This window comes from Crocodylus siamensis, chromosome 5, assembly GCF_052110815.1.
Source record: "Crocodylus siamensis isolate JL-2025a chromosome 5, ASM5211081v1, whole genome shotgun sequence".
In the NCBI taxonomy this organism is placed as follows: domain Eukaryota; kingdom Metazoa; phylum Chordata; order Crocodylia; family Crocodylidae; genus Crocodylus; species Crocodylus siamensis.
The window spans coordinates 70,346,091-70,369,733 of NC_143399.1; the positions used below are offsets into that span (position 1 = coordinate 70,346,091).

Sequence of the window (23,643 nt, forward strand, 5' to 3'; positions counted from 1 at the left end):
AAAAATTACTCGGGGTTGCAGGAAGCCTTTGTATACCTTTAGAGATAATGTGTACTCAGTAACTGCAATGGCATTTTACCTGGTTGAAGTGTAGGCATGTAAGTGCACCTACATGTGTAAGTACAATTGTGAAATAAGAAGCCAAGTAAAATTGTGCTTAGCAAGGTAGGTGCATAAACAGGGTCTTAGTGGTATTTAAACATGTACATGGCAAAAGAGGATTCTGCCCCCTTTCCCCCACAAAAATGCTTTGGTTACTATCATAGCAATAACTACTAACGAAATTCAGACTAGATTGAAAATCCTCTGCAGAACTGGCTTAATAGTTTTACTTTGATTGTGTAACTGTTTACTGACTTTCCACAATGGTAACCTATTTGTGTCAGTTCTTATCACACTACCATGCCTGAGGCCAGTCTAAAGGTTGCTGGAAAGCCTGAGAGAGGAATCTGTGCATCCCTTTTGCCCCAGAAATAATAGGAATGTTACTTTCATTACTAGCATTCAGCTTGTAGCACTTTGAATTGCAACTTTGAATTGCTAAAATATAAAAATAAACAGATAGCATACACTGTTCTTTTTCTATCTCGATCATTTATACTACAAGAGCTGGACAAAATTCCCATGCTTTTGTTGTCACCCATATATAAAATATTCCACTGTGATACTAAACTAAGGATAGTAGCAATGTAGAAGATCACACTCTGTAAGCATAATATCAGCTCAGACAGACTGCAGAGTAAGGTGGAGATACTCTGCCCCACAGAGCTGCTTAGTTCCATAAGTGTGAAGCATAATTTGAAAACCCCAGTTAAAAAGTGCAAAATACATCTTTTTCTTGGCCAGCAGCTTGTCTCCCGGTTAGCTTTCCAGTGAGTTGCTATCAGAAGCAAACCAGTAGGGATCCTGTCTGCTCCAAAACACAAAAGCTTCAGTGAGCATGACAAGGCTCCCTTATTCTGTGCCCAGCTCAAACCTGGCTGCAAATGAATGTTTCTTCTCAAAGGTGTCTTTTCATAACTGTATAGACATTGCATAGCATATAGTAAACATGCTCAGGAGAAAAAAGCTGCTTTTGTTTCAGCCATTTTCTCTGCTTTTAATTTATTCTGTTATTTATGAGAGTGAAAAAGAGGCCAGTCAGTAATCCTAAATTCGGTGTTTCATTTTTTAATTTTTCTCTCTTTTGCTTCTTGTGAATAAAATGTTGCATTTCCATACCATGCTACTAGTATTATGGTAGCACTTACAAATCTGTATTAGCACTAGTGATAATTACTATATAACGGTAGCACAGAAATTATGTTTTTCTTTATTAAAAGTGTAACCAACATACTTTTATGCTTTTTTATTCCTTGTGAGATATTTCTAGACAGAGAATTATACATGCCTGTGTGCTAAAAACATAAGGAGAAGACAGAAGGAGGTGCACAGCCAAAAGGTAAGAGGTATATAGTTTTGATTAAAGTTTTGCATCTATGTGAATGGCAATGAAAGGATCTTCATCATTATTACTAATCTGGAAATTAGCTGTGCCATCATTAGCAACATCAACTTCTAATCCAGTGCAGTAGTCATCCTTTTCTCCAGAAATAACATCACAGTAAGTGCCAGCAGGAAGGCCAGTTTGCAGTGTTACATTCAAGTACCTATGTAAAAGCAGAAATGAAATGTGTTATTCAGATGTGCAAATGCAACTACTTGTCCGACTATAAAGCTTCATGTGATGACTGTGGGCCTCTAGTCCACCCTCCCTCCCATCCCCAAACTCAAGGTTGGATCATCCCTTTCTAAAATATTCCAATCAAGTGTTTGTCTAACTTGCTCTTAAAAAAAAAGCTTCCAAGGAAGGAGATTCTACAGCCTCTTTAGGTAGCCTGTTCAAATACTTAAGCACCCTTACAGTGAGAAAATTCTTCCTAACATCTAGCCTAAATTTCCTTTGCTGCAATTCAAAACCATTGTTTCTTGTTCTGTCTCCTCCATACAACCACTCTCCATATAACCACCCTAAGTTTCCTCCTCTCTAAACAAAATAGTTATTTCAACCTTTTCTCTTAAGTTAGGATTCCTAATTCTCAATTTTTTTTTTTTTTGCTCTCCACTGGATTATTTTTATTTTGTCCATGTGTTTCTTCAAGTATCAAGCTCCAAACTGGATGTGGGACTCCAGTACCTCTAAACCAGGGTTCTGCAACCTTTTTTAAATAGTGTACCCCTTCTGGGTACACTTATGGCAGAGTGGGGGGGCGGTGGCCGCCAGACACAGAGCAGAAGGGGGGCTTGTACGCAGCAGTGGCGCGGGATGGTGGATGGCAGTGACAGCGAGCTCCCCCATCCCCCCCCATGTCCAGCCGGCTGGGTGGCACCTCAGCAGCCCAGAGAGGCTGTGACGCCTGCTCCTGGGAGGCAGTAGCACAGGGTGGTGGGTGGCAGCACTCCGTCCCCACCCACTCACCCACCCCACTTTCCAGGTACCCCCAAGGGTATGCACACTAGGGTTGTGTGAAGCTTTGGTCACCAATTCAATTCAGAGGAGATTTGGCCCAATTCAGAGAATCAATTCAGAAAAGATTAAGGGAGATTCAGAGGGATTCAGAGTTTCGGATTGGCTAGGCAGAGACAGGCACAACTGGGTGATTGCAGGTTCTCCCACAGGTCCACCAGCTGTGTCTGCCTCTCCTGGGGTAGAGGCAGCCACGGGAGAAGCCGCCGTGGCTGCTCCACCTGTCCCCAGCCTCCCAGCACTTAAAAAAAAAAAAAAAAAAAAGAAAGAAGGAAAGAAAAGCTCCACACATATTGGCTGCAGCAGCAGGGATCAGGGCCTCTGAGGGCTTGTGGCAGAGCCCCCCAGCATAGCGTGGGGCAGCAGGGGTAGCACGGATTGCCGCCCCTCCTCCGCCAGGCACCTATGCAGCAGCTACTCCATGGCACAGGTGCAGTGTGGCTCAGCTGGATGCCGTGCGCTGTTTGGGAGCTAGGGCCGCCAGGGCTGAGTGGGATCCTGTACTGCCAAAAACAATACCAATAGCTGTCACTACTCTCAATCCATTTTCTATTTACTTCCCTAAAATCATCTCTTTTATCCCTTCCCCATTTTTCTCTCCATACAGATTCCCATTTATGGTCAAAGATCTCTCATCTGCATAATGAGGTATATACAGCTGACCAGCCTTTTTATTGCTGAGTTTGAGTCTAATGATCAGGAAACAGCAGCAGAGTGGTATACTTTCTTGAAAGAGCTTTTAGGACAGAAGAGGTAAGTAAGTCTGAATTTGTAACAGATTATAGTTCTGAGCTGTCCCATAGTTTATAATTCTCCATGAAAGGGATAAGAGCCATGAATGGTCCCATTACAACACTGTGGTAGACAGTTCTTTCCATTGGCCAGGGGATAACCTTGCTTCTCAACCTCTTGACCCCAACTACTTACCAATCATCATTATTGAAAACAATAAATCCTTTATTTCCACGTCCAAAGGCCACTTGATTGCTATTATTGTCCCACCAGTTAGAGAAAGGTTGTCCATCAACCACATTTCGGAAAATAACCATGTTCCTGAAAAAAGAAATGCATGGACTTGACCAACATGAAAATATACCCTCTGCACCTCTACCATCCGGTGAAAAAACACATGGGGAACTATATTACCTGTATTTAAATTTACCTCTACTGTGTCCTACCTTATTTGGCGCCATCGATGTTCACAGACCCAGCCATTTCCACAAGTGGTATCTGGATTAATTGTAACAGGTTTGGTTGTTCCATCCTCAAAGCTTGGTGGTCCCATCCAATCATTAATATCCTTTTGTTAAACATAAAAATAGAACACTGAATTAATCTGCTGGGGATGGCGGGTGGCAGCTAGCAAGGGTGGTAAGGCCAGCTGTAACATTCAGAGTAAAATTCATTCCCACACACAGAGGAAATGCAAGGCTCAACAATCACTCAAGTTCTAATCCTGTCCTAAGGTGTCGGTCCTGTACTGTCCCTCCACACAGGGGTCCATTTTATTCTACTCAATTTATTTCCAAATGATAGAAACATACCTTTCCATTCTGGAAATATCTTGGCCACCGAAAACTTGACATCACACGTGTAAATCCATAAGGATGGGCAAGCATGAAGCCCATTGCCATTTTATATTGTCTGAAGTAAAAAAAAAAAAATAATGAAATGAGAATAAGGAATGGGAAACAATGAAAAGAAAGACAGGTTCACACAGATGACCCTCACCTGGAATCCCAGAAGGTTAAAATGGAGGCTCCACCTGCACCGTGTCCTCTCTGGTTGTCATGATTATCCACAAAGACAAGTGCTTTATCAGAAGGCATAAATCCCCAGCCTTCTCCCCAGTTCCTAAGCAGACAATGGAAGAGTTAGATCCTTTGAAAATAATCATTTATGCATGCTGGATTGTAGTGATTAGAGTAAAAGATTTTTGTTTTTTCACCTTAAATAAGCCATCTTTTCTCCATTCCATTTCCGTATGACTGTCCCCAGTTTTGCACCATATTTGAATTCAGTCACTCGGCCATTTTCAAAGTACTCGCTGCTTTTGATTGATTCTCCACCTAAGTCAATTACCTGGTTGAAGTGAAAAATGTTGGTTATATACTCCAGAGTATTGAAAAGGACATATAGCAAATAACTCCAAATGGTAGATTTAGGTGAGAAAAAGTCAGTTGGGACAACAGAAATGCTTCAGTTTATTTGCTAATCTCCAGCTAACTATTTCTTTAAAAATGCAGTGTTGTTGAGCAAAATTAAGAATGCCTGGTTTTTCCCCAACATCATTGCCATGAGTAGTAGATTTAGGAAATAAATCACCATCGCCATAATCAAAATGAGCAGTTTGAGGATAAAGAGAATAAAATCACAGTTTTGACATTAAGGGGCCATTGCTAAGAGATTTGGGTCCATAAATTGAATTAACATTTTAAATTATTAGCTCTCCTAGAGATAATTAGGAATCTGATAGGTTTCCCAAGTCACTGTGTGTTCTATACTAACACAAACAACCGCATAACACAAAGCTGTTAATATAGTGGTCGAGTTGCATACCAAAATAAGGTGGGTTTCCTGTTTCCACTAGCCTTGTCAAAAATCTCTCCTTGTAATATCCTGGCTACCATTTCATAGCAATTTGGATTTCCTTGTTGTTCTGGTAACCTTGTTATTTAATGGTTTTAGCTTAAATGGCTCTTCTCTGTTTACTTCCCCCATGTATTTATAGGCAGAAAACAGAGCAGGGTGGTACTTCAGAAACTAACTTGTTTCCTATCTTCTGCCTGAGCTCAGATTGACTAATTTGGCAAATTACCATATTTATTTGAATCAAAAGCAAGGTTTTGGTTTTCATTCAGCATAGGGAAAAAATCCTTTTGTCTTGGATTTGAGTACAAGGTAGGGCAGCAGGTGGCTGCTGCATCCCCAGCTCCAGCCCAGGGACAAATTTAGGATGATAATTAGGTTATTTACTAGGAAAATTATAAATTTATAAATTTCCCTTGTGAAGAATTTAAATAGTGGTGGGTTGTCTTAAAGTCCAAGTCATCTTGGACTTGGTGAGTTTTCCTTTGTGTTATTAAATTTCATCCCATTTATAGTCCAGTCCTCAGGGTCATTCAGTTCTTTCTATAGAATATCTCAGTCCTCTTCTGTACTGATAATAATCTTCCAACTATCAATAAATTTAATTAGCAAGGTCCTGTATTGTGCACCAGTGTTGCTAATCAAAATATTAAATAAGATTAGGTTTAAGACTGATATTTTAGAAGCTCCACTAGTAACCTCCCTACAGGACACTAGTTCTGCTTTCAATATAAACAAGTTAGTCATTTAGCCTTTAAATCCCCTTAGTCAGTTTCTAACACACCTTTCAATTCTTATATTAATCCTCACCTCTATCTTCACAAGTATTTCCCATGTGGCACCATCTTCAAATACATTAGCAGATATCAAGACAGATTAGATCTACCACATTTCCCTTGATAGCTGACCTCTTACACAAAGGAAGCTTTTGTGCTAGTTTAGCATGATCTACTTTTCATCGGCTCGTGTTACATTTTATCCCAGTTTTGTATTTATTTCTGTGTCTAATTATTCTTTCCTTCCAAATTCATTCTAAAGTCTTGGAGGTCAGGCCAAAGAGACTGTACTGCCCTGGATCATTCCCTCCATCCCCACCCCTTTCTTAAGTGTATATATATATATTTGCAAGAAGCAAAGGTGTTTGTGGATGACATTTTTTATTGGAACAACTGAATGATTGGGATAGACTTAGACAAGCTTTTGTATACAATATATTCTTATTCACATAATAAATTTCTGTTTTCCAAGCATATGTTACCATACCTAGAAAAAAACTGATTCATTAGAATACCTTGCTATCAGACTTGTAATTCCATGTGTTATTGTTCACATTTTCTTTAATGGAAATTATCCAGTTTCTTTGACCCAAACATATTAAACTATTTGAGTTCTGCTTTCATCCCCAATATGGTAATATCTATTTCCATACATTCATTCCTGTTACCCATCTTGCCTGTGTCCCCTTATCTTATCTTATATTCCTTACTGAAATCAACAGAAAAGCATACATTTAGGTACAGCAGAAAAACTAAATGCATCTGTAAACCTGATTTCCCTGCCACTGCATAGCACACCCATTTCCTCTCCCTTATTCTCTCGCTTTATCTCTCCTTCCTTATGACTAAAGCCCACTGTAACTACTAATTTTAACTCATCCTGACTTAGTTCCTAAAATGTAAAGTGAGCATTGCCATAAGTAGTTTAAAGATAAACAATAACCTTGTTTTTGAACTCATTTCCTACTTCTTATAAGGATCTCTGTTTATATCTAATGCCAATTTTAGGAGAAGAGGTTATTTATCCAGTTAGGTATAGCGCTATTCCTTAGGCTTTTCTGTGCTTTGTTATGTAAAGACCAGTGAATTTTTATTTCTTTTTCTATTTTCTCATTTACAGATAAAAGTGGTGCAACATTCAATTAGTGAGAGCTGGATGCAAGGAGGAGGGACTGGAATGAGGAAGGGCTGGATGAAGGAGGGGTTGGAACAAGGAATAAAACCCAACAACTGGAACTGACCAATTTTTTAAATTAAATTTGAAAGAAAACAAATTCCAAATTGTTTCCAACGGGGGGAAGGGTATTTTTGTATCAAAATTTCTACATGAGCTAAAAATTTCAAGAAAAGGAAAAAAATAGAAAACTGACACATACTGCTTCTGAAATGAAATATTCTCCCTGAGAGCCCAGCTGAAGTCAACTGCAATTGACTCCTAATCAGCTTCATTGCAGTTCTAACCTTTTCACTGAAATTTAAGAGACTGCCAGATAGCACAGATTACAGCAACAGGAAATTAAACTTCTGAGACCTGATTCTCTTAATGTACCATTTACGTATTTAAAGTGTGAGTATGCATAAAAGCCAAGTGGGAAGTCTTCTCTCCACGGAGGTCAGGTTTTGACGTGGATCTCAGTGAGACCTGTATTTCACCCCAACTGTTTCCAAGGTATTGTGACTTCTAAACCAGAAGAATCCAGTTGTGGAAACCAAACACTGCACATGAATATTTAGATCTTAAGTCTCTGCCTCAATTCACAGGAGCTGCAGTTCTGCAAGGTGCTGAACACTTGGGTACAGATTCAACAAAAAACTAAAGCAGGATTGAGCACACACTGTATTTGGATAAAAACAACCATTGTTGCTTTAGAAAAAAATAAAAGTAAATTACCTCTTGGTAAATGAAAGGTCTTGATCCTGAAGGAAACCAATCGGTATTTAAATCTTTCAGTTTATCTAAAATTGCCTTCATGTCCCCAGGCCACATGTGCTTGGTAGCATCAATTCTGAAGCCTGCTACACCAATATCAATGAGGTAGTTCATGTATTCAGCAATCTTTGAGCGTACGTAGTCTTTCTCCAGTGCAAGATCAAGAAGACTAACCAGACGGCAGTCACGGACCTGTTTAAAAAAGCCTAGACGTTGATTTGAATCCTTTTTAATACAACATGATAAATCTAGTGTTCTAAACATCTTTTTTTCATTTGTCATTGGAAGTCACATCACAATGGAGGATTAACAAATCCCCGGTTTATCTGTTAGGCCCAAATCTCCGCTACGTGTTATGCAGTACAATTGTTTATATTGGCAGATAATAGGCATTGTTAATAATATTTTACACTTACTTTGTGATTTAGAGAAAAAAAGAACTGAAAAGAACTCAATTAATTCTGTACTCAGACATTTTTCAGGTAAACATAGATCACTAATAGAAGCCATTTTTACTTCACATTATTTACAGACAAAACAATGTTGTTTGCTTCCAGAGCACATGTTACTTTTCTCTTGACATGCATGTGATATTTTCTTGGAAGTGGATTAATTCCAAAAGTTTTCCATAAATATCATTTTAAAATTTGAAACACATTCACCTTGTTTATGCCCTTTTTGTCTCTTTCCAGTTAGAAATATTATAAGTTTACTGACATGAATTTTCCTTGAAATAAAAGTATTTTTAGAATATATGTGGAAAGTTAATTTCTGATGCACACTTGAGATTAATTAGATTTGAAATCCAATTTTGAAAGAAATTCAAAACCCACTTGACAATGAAAACAACATTATATACCTTACGCATCCAACTGCAGTTGGCATTTCAAATGCTTCTAAAAGGCTCCAGATCCCAATGCATAAATCTTATTTACAGAGATTACTTTTTAATTATCTTGAAAAACACAGTAATTTATAAGAAAATTATTGCCTAATCACAAACAGAAATAACTAGAACTTCAATAGTGATTGCCAAGGACTTATTTTCCCAGTTTCAATATTTCTGTAGGTCCTATTCTCCTATGTTATTTATGCTGTTTTAATCACTTTCATTAATTAAATAAACAGGAGACTATGTTATGTAAGGTATTTTCTCTCTATTGTTCTGAGCTATTCTCTGACCAGTAAACACCTCAGTTTTACTAATAAGACTAGTGAGGAAGAGTGGGAAAGGAAAAACATGGGGAAAGAAAGAGAAAAATATATTTCACAGTTCAGTTTACCTGTTCAAGATCCCAGTAATTTTCGATGTCCCCACTTCCAGTTTTACACTTGCCATCATTAAAGTCCCAGCCTGAGTACGGCACAGCAGGAAAATCTCTTGTCTTTGCATTGAAATAACTTCCACAGGTTGCATTGTTTTCAGAGCCAAGACCAGATCCACACATGTGGTTTACTACAGCATCCACATAAATATGAACCTAAAGAGCAGAGTTTACACTTCATTTTAATGGAACCATTTTCTGGACTGTCATTGACTGTATTATTCCCCCAGCCTCCACTTTTTTGATCAGTAGGGGCCAATCTTTTAGGCAGGTGTGCCACAAATTTGTCCCACTCTGATACCTTTCCCCAGTCGGATTGGCTGTTCCCTTCCCTACCCAGTGCTCCTTGCCTGGTCTGCTCTTTTGCTCTTTGCTTCCTTCCTTCTCTGTGCTCCCTGCCCAATCTGCTGCTTTGTTTTCTGCTCCCTGCTGCGTCTGCCACTGTACTGCCTGTCCCCTCCCTGGTCTGTCACATGCCATGTAACAGGTTGTCCATCCCTGCTTTTCATTATGCACACCTTTCCTTTTTCCATTTAAAATGCTTTCCTTCATTAAATATTATTTGTGTATTTTTCCTAATGTATTTTCCTAAATATCCAGCACCAATGACGCCATTCTATGATATGCATCTCACTGTTAAAGTGAGAGAGAGACTGTTTTGGGGACAAATGTGCTTCTTTTTCCTCTGACATGCCCATAGCTTTCCTCTCAAGTTCCCTTTAACATCGCTGATTTTGAATGCTAACAATTTACAGACCACCATTAATATGGTAATAAAAAATAACATGACTTCATGTACCATGCATCTAACTGCAGAGTCCTTCCATCCCCAACTGCTCCTAACTCAGTTTAAGTGAGAGATTTTCACTTATAACTAATTGTTAGGAATAGGCAATGGCTGAAATGCTTTTCCTCACTTCTAATGGGCTAAGCAAGCCTTCAGACCTAAAATACCTTCCGTATCCTCCACACTATTAACATAGGAGGAATTTCAAATAACACTTACACTAACGTTATTGCATCTGGTTACCATGTCTATAAATTCATCTTCATTACCAGATCGTGTACAAAGCTTGTAGCTGATTGGCTGGTATCTTTCCCACCAGGGTCTCCATGGATTAGTAATGATAACATTTTCACTTGGAGGAGATATCTGTGAATGAAATGATGTCACTTGATAATGCATCATCATTATTTATCTGTTCACAAATCTATTAAAAAGAACACAAAGACAGAGAATCAGGCCTTCTATCACTCTTACACAGTGAGTGCATCTACACATGAAGTTAGTCATGATTAAAGTTACTGTGCATTAGCCTAATGTGCTGTAACTGATTTTTGGCAGGTGTCTACATGTGCAGGCAACTGGCACTAAAGTTAGCACCAGTTCCCTCTAGTCTTGCCATGTCCCCCTGAGGCTACTGGGAGGAGCTCCAGCCTCCAGCCACATGGCTACCATGTTGAAACTAAAGTGAGCTGCCAGCACTTTAAAAGCAGGCTGGACAAATACCTTGCTGAGCTCATTTGAGACCAATTACCTCTGACCCATGGCAGGGGACCGGACTTGGTGATCTTATAGGTCCCTTCCGGTCCTTCTTTTTATGATTCTATGATCTTGGGAACTCTGATCCCTGGACAGCCCCTTCCCTGCCAAGGAGCTTTATGCCCAATTCAGGGCAGCACAAGACAGCTCCCTCTTTGCCCACCTGCCTCCCCATGCCATGGCTACTCCAGCCCCTGCCCATGACAACCAGCCCCCCACACTCCTGCTAGCTATGGTGATGCTGGCCCCAGCAGGTCCCACTGCCCAGACCCCAGGAAAGCAGCACACCTGCTAGCAGAGGTCAGGGCACTGGCTGTGGAAGGCCCTGGCCAACCCTCTCCTCCTGCACTCCCTTCTTCAGCTCACCTGCCTCACTGGTCACACACCTCTTACCCCCTACCCACTTCCAGCACCACTCTCAGGATACAGACATGGTTGAAACAAAAATACTTTATTTCCCTAACAACACCCACCCCCATCCCTTCCCCCATAACAAACAGAGCCCTCTACCCCCACCCCCTCAACCAACAGAGCCCTTCTGCCACCCTCCCCACCCACCAACAATAAAAAATTCACTTACAAATGGAAAACTATTTACAAATGGAAAGCTACTTACAAATAGAAAGCTACAATATTTTTGGTGCTCCAGCCCAGAGTGGGGGGCCATGGTGGTGATGCAGGGAAAGCCCCAGAGCAGGTGTCCAGTATGTCAGGCTTAGGATGTTTCCCTGTGGGTCTGGGGGCCATGGTAAGTGGGTGGCAGCTTCATGCACGGCCAGGTCTTCAAGTACGTGGTATGGGAGAAAGCAGTGTGGCTGGGGCCAGGTGGGTGGCAGTATGTCCAGGACGGGGGCCAGGCACAGGGGTTTGGTGGGCACAAGGTGCTACAAGATCTCCTCTCAGGGCCAGGTGGGGGGGGGCAGTGGGAGTAGGGTGCACACATGTAGATGTGTGCCCATGCTGCATTGTAAAATTAGGTTAATGCACATTAATGTGTCTCATGTAGATATGGCTAGTGATTCTCAACTCTTTAAGGCTCAAGGTACCCCTTGCAAAATGCTATGTGTGCATGCATACTCCTATATCAATAAGAAAGTAGTGCAGAATAATCCCATGATCCCATGTCCTAATCACAGGTACATCCTCACAGTTTAAAACGGTGATACTGGCTCACAATCAAAAATACTAACTATTTAACATTCATTTGCACTTCCAGGAGTTTAAAATGGGTTAGCTCAGGAGTTGTCAACTGTGAGTACGTGTATCCCTGGTGGTACTTGGGGAAGTGGGGGTACTAGGGAAGTGCACCACCATGCACCATGCCTAGCTGCTGCCGCCACGCATTGCCATTGCCTGCCGGCAGTAGCAGGCAGCAGCAGCACTAGCATTCCCCCCAGTCAACAGGCTCCTGGGGGACCCCCCTCCCCTGCTCATCAACCGGCTGCCTGGGGACCCCTTCCCTGCTCGTCAACCGGCTGCTGGGGGATCCCCCCACTGCTTGTCCAGTGGGTACAGTCCAGGAGGGGTACCCACCAGAAGGAGTACACTCCTTTAAAAAGTTTGAAAACTTTCATTTAGTGGCATTCTGATATTGGGGTTTAGCTTGGAAAAAAATAAGTTTGCTGGAGCTAAGCAGATGGGCATTTTCCAATTCTTGGCTGAATCTAGTTTTTGCTTAAGCAGCCTTCTTTCTGAAGGTACTTTGTCTGTCATTGTTTTGTTTCTTTTTTATTCCTGCCTTAAAAACTTCCTTTAATTTAACTGTAATCAGGCAGCATAACATCATACAGATAAAATAAGGTATAGATGATCATCTTAAAATAATAATGGATCTCCCAGTCTTCACAGCAGTAAATAAAGATTCATTTGGTACTTTGCATATTAAGGAATTAGAATTTCAGTGACAGAATACAAAATATATACCTTTTGGAATGCTGAAATAAATTATCCCCTTGATTATAGCAAATTTAGAAACATACCTTTTAGAAATATACTGGTTTTCTTTTCCTTACTTAAAGCCTATGCTTTGTTAAATTAGATTTAAAATTTAAATTAGTGAAAAAGTTATGTAAGCTATGAAGCAATGTTAGTCTGCTAATATAAGGCTACATACCTGAACTCCACCAAACCCATTAGGTGCTAAGTAGCGTTCACATTCAAGAGCAATATCAGTCCAACTCCATTCAAAGAGATGGACAATAGATGTCCTCCCAGGTCTTGTATTTGGATTGTATTGTGCCCAACCAAGTGCTACAGTTGCTAGCAAAAAGAGGATCCTCATGGTGATTTCAATAATAGATTCTGCTTTTCTCAGTACATATTTGAATTCCTGAAAGAGGGCAAAGTACATGTTACAAATTAAACATTTAAATGATTGGCTATTTTTGCATGTTATTTGTTTAACTTGTTGACCTTTTGTTGGACTATTTTAGAATCATCATCCAGAGAAGGTATACCACAACTTGTCACAATAACAAACTTTAATACATGTTACTAGGTAGGACTCAGGCCTGGTTTGTGTTTTCTTTAGTATCTTAGCAGATTTTTGTTTGTTTGTTCTAATTATATTCATCCCACTCTTAATGTGGCCATAGTTATACTGACAAAGGTGGAACATAGCTTGTTTTTCTTCCAGAGAGTTTTATAAGTGCTTGCATATGAGTAAATTCAGGCTACTTTTAACTGTATCGTTATAGTTAAAGCAGTACACCTTGTGCACACAGATAAGACATTAACACTTTTATTTCTTAATGCTGTCTGAAAATTCAGTATTTCAGAGAGCTGTGGTGCGCCTGTAGACAGACACAACAGTTATACCAATGTCAAAGGATAATGATACAAGCTCTTTAAATGCAACTGACAGAGTTGCATGATGCTGTAGTGCTACAACTAGCAAAACTGCTCCAGCATTAACCATGTTTCATACAGGGTCAAAATTAGGGTAATTTAACTAACTCTGTATCAGCACAAGATCATGCAAATGTAAGTTAAATCAGAATGTGTTCTCAAGCAGCCATTCCCCTCTGCTTTCAGAGTGGCTGAAACATACAAACATCCATACCCTCGTTGACAAAATCAAACCTGAACCTAGCACTCAGTTATATAACACTAACGAGATGTACCTGGGGATTTTGGCACTGTGGGCAAGGTTTATGGGGGGAAGGGAAGCAGGTACTGAGGGCAAGAGAGGGCAGGGGCAGGGGCAGGGGCCACCTGATTGGGGACTCCTACTAGAGACTCAACAGACTAGGGATGTTTCTGTGGCTGCTGCTCCAGCATAATCTCATAGAAACATAAACAATTAGGGTTAGAAGGGACCTCAAAGCAGGACCATCCCCAACTAGATCATTTCAGCTAAGGCTTTGTCAAGCCAGCCCTTAAAAACCTCCAAAGATGGAGATTCCATCATCTTTCTAGGTAACCTGTTTCAGTGCTTCACTACCCTCCTAGTGAGAAAGTTTTTTTTTTCCTAATACTCAAACTAAACCTCTCTTGCTGCAACTTAAGACCATTGCTCCTTATTTTGTAATCTGTCACCATTGACAACAGTCTAGTTCCATCTTCCTTGGAACCACCCTTCAGGCAATTAAAGGCTGCTATCAAATGGCCATGCTCCATGGGACTGCCATTCTGGAATCCCATCTTACAAGCTCATGTTAAATCAACTCAAAAAGCACAGACTGTGAAGGCTTAATTTTTTGGGTTTCTCACAAGGTCTTCACTTTTAAATAAACTGGGAAAAGGCTACTAAAAACTGTAATCTGGTATGATGTGGTAGAATGAGACAAGGTCTATGTAAAAGTCAAATAAACTTTCTACTATCTAACAATCCTCTCTTTACTTGGAATAAAATTATTGAAGAAGAAAAGCAACCTGTCTCAATCTTTGTTGTTTCATTCTTTCAAACTTGTTTAATTGAAGTGTGCCAGTTACTGTTGCTATCAGCTGTCCTTTTATTTGTCATAATTGGGAAAAGAGCTACTTAGAATGAATCATTTAACAATTTTTGCCCATATTTTCTGCTTATGAACAAAACAGATTAATGAAATTATTTATTTGCAACTGTTAGTTTAGAACATGTTTCAGCCTAGGAATCGTTTATGAGCAGGGTTCATTTTCTGTATTGATCCTTGTGTTATGTCAGCTTGTTCACATGATATGGGTTCTTTGCTTTGACTGGAAGCATGTCTAACAAAAAGCAAGAATACACAACGTAACTCCTATATCTTTGATTTTCTATGGAGGGGGGCGGGATGACACCATTTACAGGTCCAACAATCTTTTATGACACTTTCAAACATTTTCTTTTCTAGCCATTTGAGTTGCATTTTGTTTTGGACATTGCTGCTAGTAAAGTCAAGCAATTTCATGCTTTTTTTTTTTTAGAGAGTTGCATAGTTTTAGCTACAAGAGAACAGTTATATGTTCTGGGCCATCAAAGTAATGATGCAGATAAAACGTGACAAAAGCTATAAAATAGCAAAAAAATAACCAAAAAAAAAAAGTCTGGCAGGAGGTTTAATGGGCAAGTATAATGAGTTCCTTGCGATGAGGTGGATGATTGATCAAAATTCACTAGGAGATTTTGAAAACCCCAATACATCCTAACAATTCTAGCTCCGGAGTGCTTGTAAATAGAATGTAAAGACCAGAAAGACCCCACTACTCCAGGTTGATGGAGAGGGCTCACAAGATTTCAACTGAAAAGATACAAGAGAGGTTGACTCTGAAAATCAGATTGAAACCTTCTGGAGATTACAGAGTGGTCACTTTTTTCTGCTTGGTAAAAAAACAAAGCAAAAAAACCCTCCCCGCAAAAAGAAAAAAAAAGGGAAATGACACTTATAGTGGGCTTACTTACAACAGAGCAGGGCAAGGAATAAGTGAGTGTTGAATTCTCCGAAATCATGCAGCCTTTCCCAATCTCAAGATGTCTTCTCCCAATTCACATATTAACAAACGTCAGTCTTTTAAGCTTATTTTAAATATATGGTTCTAACTAATGTGTTAGCTGAATTAAAACATGTCTGGTATAAGTTGATATTAGAGCTGGGTGAAATAGCACCGTTCCATTTCAACTTCCATTTTGACATTTTGATGGGACAGCGTTTCATTTAGAGTTTAATTTAATTTCAAAACCACTGTTGCATTTTGTTTCGTTGAAACTGTTTCACTGTTGCAAAGCTGTTTCGACATTTTGCCCATAGGCTATAATGGGGAAGCATAAAAGTGGAGATCAAGCACCCTGATGGAAAATAAGTGGAGACACCAAGCAATAACAGTGCACCAGAATGAGCGCATACCAAAAATCTATCAAAGAGAACAACAGAATAAACACCACCTGTCTCCAATCTCTCAGGCCTGATCTCAAAGAGAATTTACAAACCACTTTTCACAGATAAGCCTATTTACTGAACTTCATCAGTCTCCTAGGTACAGAAAGTCATGGACTCAATATAGACATTTGAATTCTGACATGCTACAACCCACCAGACAGCTGACTCCCCAGGTACCTCTCCACTTTTACCTGTGCTGCTAACATCCCTCTTCCCCCACCTGAGCCTAGCCTGTCCCTCACCCCATCATGCCTCCATTTCCATTTTCACTGGCTGCCTTTCTTGCCTGCATTGCATGCCAGCCTCTGGCTTCTTTACTATTCCTGCCATCCAGGAACAGCATTACACACACACCAACTGCAAGTGCTTCCTCAGCCTGACAAAGGGTTTTTCAACCCGAAAGTTGGCTGAGCTCACTTGGAGCCTCACAACTCCAATGCAACCAGCAAGCCTCAAGCCTGTCCAAGATGTGACAGGCCAGGACTGTGTGTGTGCATGTGTTAGCTAGAGATTATGGCACTTCCTACCCATCTTTCACCAGGGAGATCCTCGGTCCTGGCATTTCCTGGGGCTGCTGTGCCACCAGCAGTCCCACCAGGCCTGCCCAACCCTGGCAGAGTGCAGTTTTAGCAGTTATGCCCAGGATCTGGGGCCTTCGGCTTCTCCATACCCCAGTCCAAACTTCCAAGTTTGTCCTGGCATGGAAGCTCAGGAGGAATATGTTCTTCCCCTGCTGGCTGGTGATGGAGTAAGTGCCACTTCCAGCTCTGAGAGCCCCATTAAATGGCTTTTAAAAAATTAAAAATGGAAATAGGTATGGACAGAGTGAAGAGGGTGGCATTCGTTCTGCCTACACCTGGAGCTTCGGGAATATCAGCAGCAGGAGGTTCACCTTGAGGAACACCAGCTGCTCCACCAAACCAGGATCCAAACAGGTGCAGTGGGGTATCACTACATCCCCATCAATGTTGAATTCTCTCACTTGGAACACTGGTCAGTGGACAGGACAGGTGTTTGTGGGCAATAATGGCCAGATCTGGCCACATCTGTCTGCAACTTACCCAATAGGCCAAGGGATTGCACAGCAGCAGCTCCACATCCTCGGCGAAATAGGCAGCCACCAAGGCCAGAGTGCTACCTGCCTGATGGGGATCTGGTGCATCTGGACCCCACCATGGAACCATGCCCTTGGCCCACATTGGCAGTGCCTGTCGTGGAGGAGGAGACTGGCTGGTGGATGGTGTTCTAGCATGGGACAGTGGATCCCCCTCTTCCATGTGTACCTGCCTCCACCATTCTGCCTCTCTGACTGTCTTCACCAGCACCTCCATTCACTGATCCAGGGTTTGGCTGCTGCATATGCTGCTACATGAGCCATACTGGACTGCAAGAGTTCAAGCCATTTCCTGATGCTCTCCTTCAGCTGCCTCCCCAGTGCCTGCATGTCTACTGACAGCAGCTTGTCCTAGCCAGGAACAGTGATCCCCTGGAAGCTCTCCATTTGGCTTTTCAGTTCCTTCACTACAGGAATCATCTGGCTAAGGAGGGCATCAGTGGAGTGCTGAGGGTCTCAGTGGCCTCGAGGAAGGGCTTGAAGACCACCACCATCTGGGAGATGGTATCCCACTCAGCTCTGTTAAGGGGGCTGCTGATCCAAATCTCCCCAAGCAAGGCCATCTCATGGATGGTCTTCTGTTGCTTCACCAACATCTTGAGCATCAGGTACGTGGAGTTCCATCAAGTCTCAACGTCCTGCACGATTTTGTGCTGTGGGATGTTCAGCTCTGCTTGTTTGTCCCACAGCATCTTGCTTCCATGATGCTCTGGTGGAAGTATCCTGCCACCTTCCTGCATTTCAAAATGAGCTTGCTAGTGCCATCACCAGCAGCCCTGCCCCCCTCCAAGGCACCCATGACAATGAGGTGGAACTTGTGTGCCACACAATGGATGCCAACAAAGTTGGCATTATGGACCACCTTGACCATATTGGTCCCATTGTTGGTGACCATGAAGCTGCAGGTGAGTTCACCCTGCCCAGTGAGCCACCTCTGCACCAAGTGGTTCATGGCGCCCACAATCTCTGTTGCCATGTTGGACTCATCCATCACCTCGGCTTGAAGGAGAGCTCACTGACGGCCTGACTGGTCACACCAGTGCCCTGTGACAGAGAGGTACGTGTACTCTCCACCCCAGCTGCTCCAGATGTCTGAGGTGAAGTGTAAGGCCACCTGCAGCCCTGCCTTATGCAGCTCCTCCCTCAAGTACTCCCTGCATGACTCATACAGGGAGGGTAACACTGTCCTACTGAAGGTGGCGCATGTGGGCACTTGGTAGGATGGGGCCACAAGTGCCATGAGCCGCCTTAACCCTGGCTGCTCAACTAAGCAGGACTGGCCATCGATACCAAACATCTCCCCAATGCTCTGGGTGATCTTGCTTGCCCTTGCAACGCATCCCCCTTTCTATCCTTCTTTCCCTGACTGTTCCAGGGTGGTCTGCCTCTGCTTGGGAGGTACAGGGGCTTTAGAGCAAGAGGGGGACTTCCCTTTGGGTACACTCCCACTGGTGCCATGCTAAAGAAGAGCAAGGGCAAGCGGGTGGTGCCTGCAGAGATGTATCAGCATCCCTGTGGTGCTCATGTGTTTTGTTCCCTGGCTGGTTTTGGCTCAGCAGTGCAGGTGGATAGCATACGTGGGATCATCTGCCAGCTCAAAATGATCCCACACCATGCTACCTGCTCGCTTCTGGGGTGTGGGTCTATGTGTCACTGCAATATCGCCTTCCTTAGCAGGCAGAGGCACAGCAACAGGGTCAACTCAGCTGAGCCGCTTGCCTCCACAACCTTTACCTCAGCCTCCTCTGAAGTACCTTCTGGGCAAGAAAACCTGGCTCTAGGGGAAGCTTGAGGGGTGTGGAGCACAAATTTCCCCCTCCTTCCCCAGAATTTCCTTTTCTAGATCCAGCTTCAGCTCCAGCTCTTCCTCTTGCACTGGACGGCTCAGCATGGGAAGTGAAATGGGGGTAGAGGAGACTGTCATGTGTGCTGGTGCTGCTGCTTGTTGTCATGGTGGTGAAGGTGGGGTTTATGGCTGCTCATCTTGGAGGGGATGCAGTCTCAGGCACAGGCAGTGGCACTGGCACTGCTCCCTTCTCCTTGCTGCATCTGGAAGCCTCATCCCTGCTAGCTGTAGGAAAGAGGCTGCATCTTAGTTTGGAGGGTGGGGAGACTATACTTTTCCCTCTACCCTCTACCACTCCTCTCTGAAGGCTTGCCAGCTGCCTTTCCACCATGTTTCATGGTGCATTTCATAGTGTCTTATTATATATATTTGTTCCTATATAAATTCTAAAATGTATGCAAGATGCTGCAAAGTATAAATGTATAGACATAAATATAAATGCTTCTCGTTTCCTATATAAATTCTATAGTGTAATATTCAAAAATTGAAAAGAAGAAATAAATGAATATAATAATAAAATAAAAGGGTATAGAAGAAAGCAAAAGGTATTGTGGAATCCCACTTGCTAGGCTAGCAAGTAGAGAATCATTCTAATCAATGGTACTAGTAGCCTTTGCCGTGTAACACTCCTGAGCTGCTGGAAGATAGCTCAGTAACTGTCAGACCGCAAGGCAGAAAGCAGGCCAGTTCAAACAATGCTGCTTGTTATGCCCTTTTTCCATCCCTCCCCCAGACCACTGGAATTGGAAAGGACCTCAGGGAAGAATCACAGTCACTGGCTAGCTACACAGTCAATATGAGAACAGTCCTTCCCTTCTCTTCCCCCTCCCTCTCCTTACTTTGTTTTCCTGCAGGGAAACCCAGCTTGAGCTTTGAAATGTGAAACATTTCAAAACTTTTGAAAAGTTTCGACTTCCCTCATTTCATTTCAAGGCTGTTTTAAAGCCCTTTGAGTTTCATTTCGATTTTGCTGTTTTGAGAAATGAGTTGAAACACCATTAAAACAAAACAGCTGGTGAAATTTTGCACAGCCCTAGTTGATATGCAAATGTCACAAAAAATAAGGCAGAAAAAACATGACAATTGCAGAAGATGAAAATTCTCAGGAAACAAAAATTAGACTGTCAATATTACTTTCTTATCTTAGTGTTTTGAACTTTATTTTAGAAAGGTGTTATAATACCCTATGCAAATTTCCAAGATTTCAGTAGGTCTAGATTAGAATTTTGTTAATTCAGCACTGACCAACATTAAAAATGTTTTTCAAATCTGTTTGAGATGCATTTAATGGAAAATGGTTTAAAGAAGTTTGTGGAAAGAGGGCTGTATGCATGTATGTATGAACTAAAGCAGCACAAACCGTAATAACTCTTCTTGCATGCTTTCATAATTTAACTGATCTAGATGTGTTTTAAATCAATAAAGACAGAGCATCTCATCAGAGGTAACTCCATTTTACTTGCACAATTGCCTCACTGATCCTTATTTTGTTTTCTCATCAGTTAATCTGGCTTAATGTGAACCGAGTAACACAGTCAAATTTAATCAAAAGTGCCATGTAGAAACCAGATCTGTTACATCCGAGATGTATCTTAAGCAGAACTTAGATGTCTTCAGAGGAAAGTAATTCAATTACCATGTAATCATTTTAGAATTTCTCTAATCATTAATTTGTTATCTGAATGTTGCAGTTTTCAGTTTTTTAACGCTTGTTAAAAGATACACTATTCCCAAATATGGAGTTCTTGTAGGACCATTAATTTTAGGTCATATTCAGGAGGCTTTCAGTACACAAAGTAAATTACAAGCAGACTGAAATTTATATATTTAGTTATAAATTTAAGATACTTTCAATAGTTTTCCTATTTCCTCACAGATTTTTACATTCTTCATTTCAGAAGAGGTACAACTGTAATCAGTCATCTGACTAACAAACGAAAGGAAAACACTTAAAAAATCCAGTAAATAATGGAAATGATTTTAACTCTTTACAAGACTCCTTGAAAATCCTGTCAGTAAACAGTACTCTCTTATTTTTGCTCTCTGTTATTCTCTTTGGGATCCATGATTAAAACAAAACATATTTAAATTGTGCTATTTAATGTATTTTAGAAGAGGGACCTTTTATAAACTCCAAAAACCTGGTTGATATAAGTATTTACCTCGACTTATTACTCAATTTTTAAATTCACATTTGTCTCTGAACATAACCTATTTCTATTCTTAGCACTTAATAATGGATTTTTAAAATTTATTTTGCCTTTGTTTCCTAGCAGATAGCACCACCTTGCTGTCATACATTTCTGATCCCATGGGAATTTTTATCCTAATGTCATATTTTGGTTGCTTGTTTGTAGAAGCAACTTGCATACCACATAGTTCAGCATAAAAGAGACTTTAAAACATTTCCAACCATGCTTCTTGCTTTAAAGTTCCATTTGGCCAACAGCCTGAATCTACACCATTCTGATTGGTGATCTTGTGTGCTATACAAACTAAGACAAACTAAGCACTTAGAAGACACAGGATTAACAGCTGATTGAAACAACATAATCTGACAAGAAATGATGATAGTGACCAAATTTACTGGATCCTGCAGAGCTGCCTATTTTATTGTTGCTATAATATCTTGCCTATAAAATAAGAATGGAATGTGTCACAAACTCACATTGCTGAAGCTACACTTCTGTAATCTAGCTGAGGTTCTCCAGTGTGAAAACTGTACAGCATTAGAGCACTGTAGCTACAAGAAACACTTCTACACTGGTCCTACAAATCAAATTAGATCCAGTTTCAGAAAGCAAAGTGCCACCAAAGAGCAAAAAACACCCAAGTATGAGCAGAGCATTTTGTCTGCTAAAGAATGATACAATACAATTGGTGACACAAACTACTGAATACAAAATGTTTCAATTCCAGTCTTCTATCAACTATGCAGACATATTTCAAGAATTACTTGGAGACACAGGGATAACTCCTCAAATGGGTCAGGGTGGAGGTGCTGGAGCCTGCCTGCACCATCCCTGACCAGCAGGTAGTGGTGCTCCAGAAGCCTCCAAGGAAGCTGCTGAACTGCCCCTCTGCCATGCCTCTCTCCACTTCTCTCCTTCCCTCCCCCTTCCCTCCACCAGAGCTGCTGACTAGGGTTTTCTGCCTAGCTGGAACTGAATGGCGGGGGGAGGGGGAAGACAAAGCTACTTCAGCTGGGATACTGGGGGGGAGCCAGGCTGAGCCCGTGAGATGTGAGGAGGTATCTGTTCCAGCCCCCCCCCCCCCCACCTCCAGCCAGGCAGCAAACCCCAGCCAGCAACTCAGTGCTGCTCCCTCCTTCCTCCTCCCTTGTGCCTCTCCCTCCTCCCACTAACAACTTTGGGGTGCAGCTGGGCTGTATTAACCTAGCCCATAAGGTGTGAAAAATTACCTCTAGGGAACTTAAGTTCCCAAAGGTGTGCTGAAGCAGAGCACCTAGATTTAATACAGGGACAGGCAAACTATAACCCAGGGGCTGGATCTGGCCCATCAGGCCCTTAAACATTTTTAAAAATTAATTTTTATCTGCCCCTGGCTGCCTGTCAAAGATGACAGGCAGCCAGCAGCAGCAGGGCCCAGAAGGAGCCAGTGGCAGGACCCACCAGCTAAGCAGCAAGGTGGGGCTGGCTCCACCCCACCCCCTAGTCTCCCACCCTCAGCCCCAACAGGAAGTCTCTGTGGCTTCTGATCTCATGACCCTAGAGCTGTTTCCAACCCTCTCTCTGTCTGAGTGGAAAGTAAGATAAGATTGGGGGAAACCACTGCAAACCACCCAGAAGCCGGAAGCCCCGTTGTGCTTGCATTCAGAGTAGGAAGCAGTGGGAAGGGGGCCAGATGGAAGTGGTAATGATGGAGTGTGTGTGTGTGTGTGGGGGGGTGCTGTTTTGTAAACAGGAGGGTAATTACACTCGCATAATAATCCAAACCAAAAATCAAGTCATGAATTCACCTAATTGGCTGTGCAGGTCAAAGCACAGCATATCATGCACAGTTCTTTGGGTGTGCTAAAATTAGTGTGTCAACAGTTTTCAGTGCTTTGGGTTTTTTGTCTTAAATTTAAACAATGTATGGGAAGTACATGCTATTGTGTATTGTCTTTATATTTTAACAAGTATTACAATGAAAATAATTTATTTCCACAGAAACGTTTGAATTTGCTTGAATATAACATTTAAATCACATTAAGCGCACTGTATTTAACATTTTTCCTAATATTTCAGTTCAAATACTTGTGGCTATTTGGACATAAAATTGACATGGGTGTACTTTTTTTTTAGTTTTGTTTACTAAATAGAAGTCAAATAAACATGCTAAATCAGATCACACTGTATTTAGGACATTGGAAAATTTTCCAGAAAACCCACATCACTGTATACAGTAGGGCTGTATTTAAGCTATTATGCAGTTACCTCTAGATACAATTTGTAAACACACAAATCAATACAAAAATATTTTTAAATACAATTAAAATAAATTATAGTAGATGTTTTCTTTTTTTGTGTATGATATAGGTTTTTTTTTCCAGGTTTCAAGATTGCAGCACCCTCCCTCCTGAAAAGAGTACTTCCAGAGCAAGGGGAGGGACTTCCAGTAGCAAAGATCAGGGGTTGGGGGAAGGACTTCCGGTCCCAATATGGTGACCGGGGGT

At 41.5% G+C, this 23,643-nt stretch overlaps 1 protein-coding gene across 1 annotated transcript in view; it reads right to left on the reverse strand.

Annotated features, from left to right (window-relative positions):
* Positions 1–1,154: 1,154 nt before the first annotated feature.
* The window catches only part of LOC149864211 (pancreatic alpha-amylase-like), a 29,747-nt gene continuing 7,258 nt past the window's right edge, over positions 1,155–23,643 (reverse strand). The window contains exons 2-11 of the mRNA XM_090048837.1: positions 12,783–12,998; positions 10,133–10,279; positions 9,085–9,282; positions 7,763–7,993; positions 4,455–4,588; positions 4,238–4,360; positions 4,051–4,150; positions 3,685–3,806; positions 3,434–3,559; positions 1,155–1,649 (exon numbers count right to left, since the gene is read on the reverse strand). Of these exons, the coding sequence (XP_089904963.1) occupies positions 1,463–1,649; positions 3,434–3,559; positions 3,685–3,806; positions 4,051–4,150; positions 4,238–4,360; positions 4,455–4,588; positions 7,763–7,993; positions 9,085–9,282; positions 10,133–10,279; positions 12,783–12,998 (1,584 nt within the window). The 3' untranslated portion in view covers positions 1,155–1,462. The remainder of the gene's footprint in view (positions 1,650–3,433; positions 3,560–3,684; positions 3,807–4,050; positions 4,151–4,237; positions 4,361–4,454; positions 4,589–7,762; positions 7,994–9,084; positions 9,283–10,132; positions 10,280–12,782; positions 12,999–23,643) is intronic.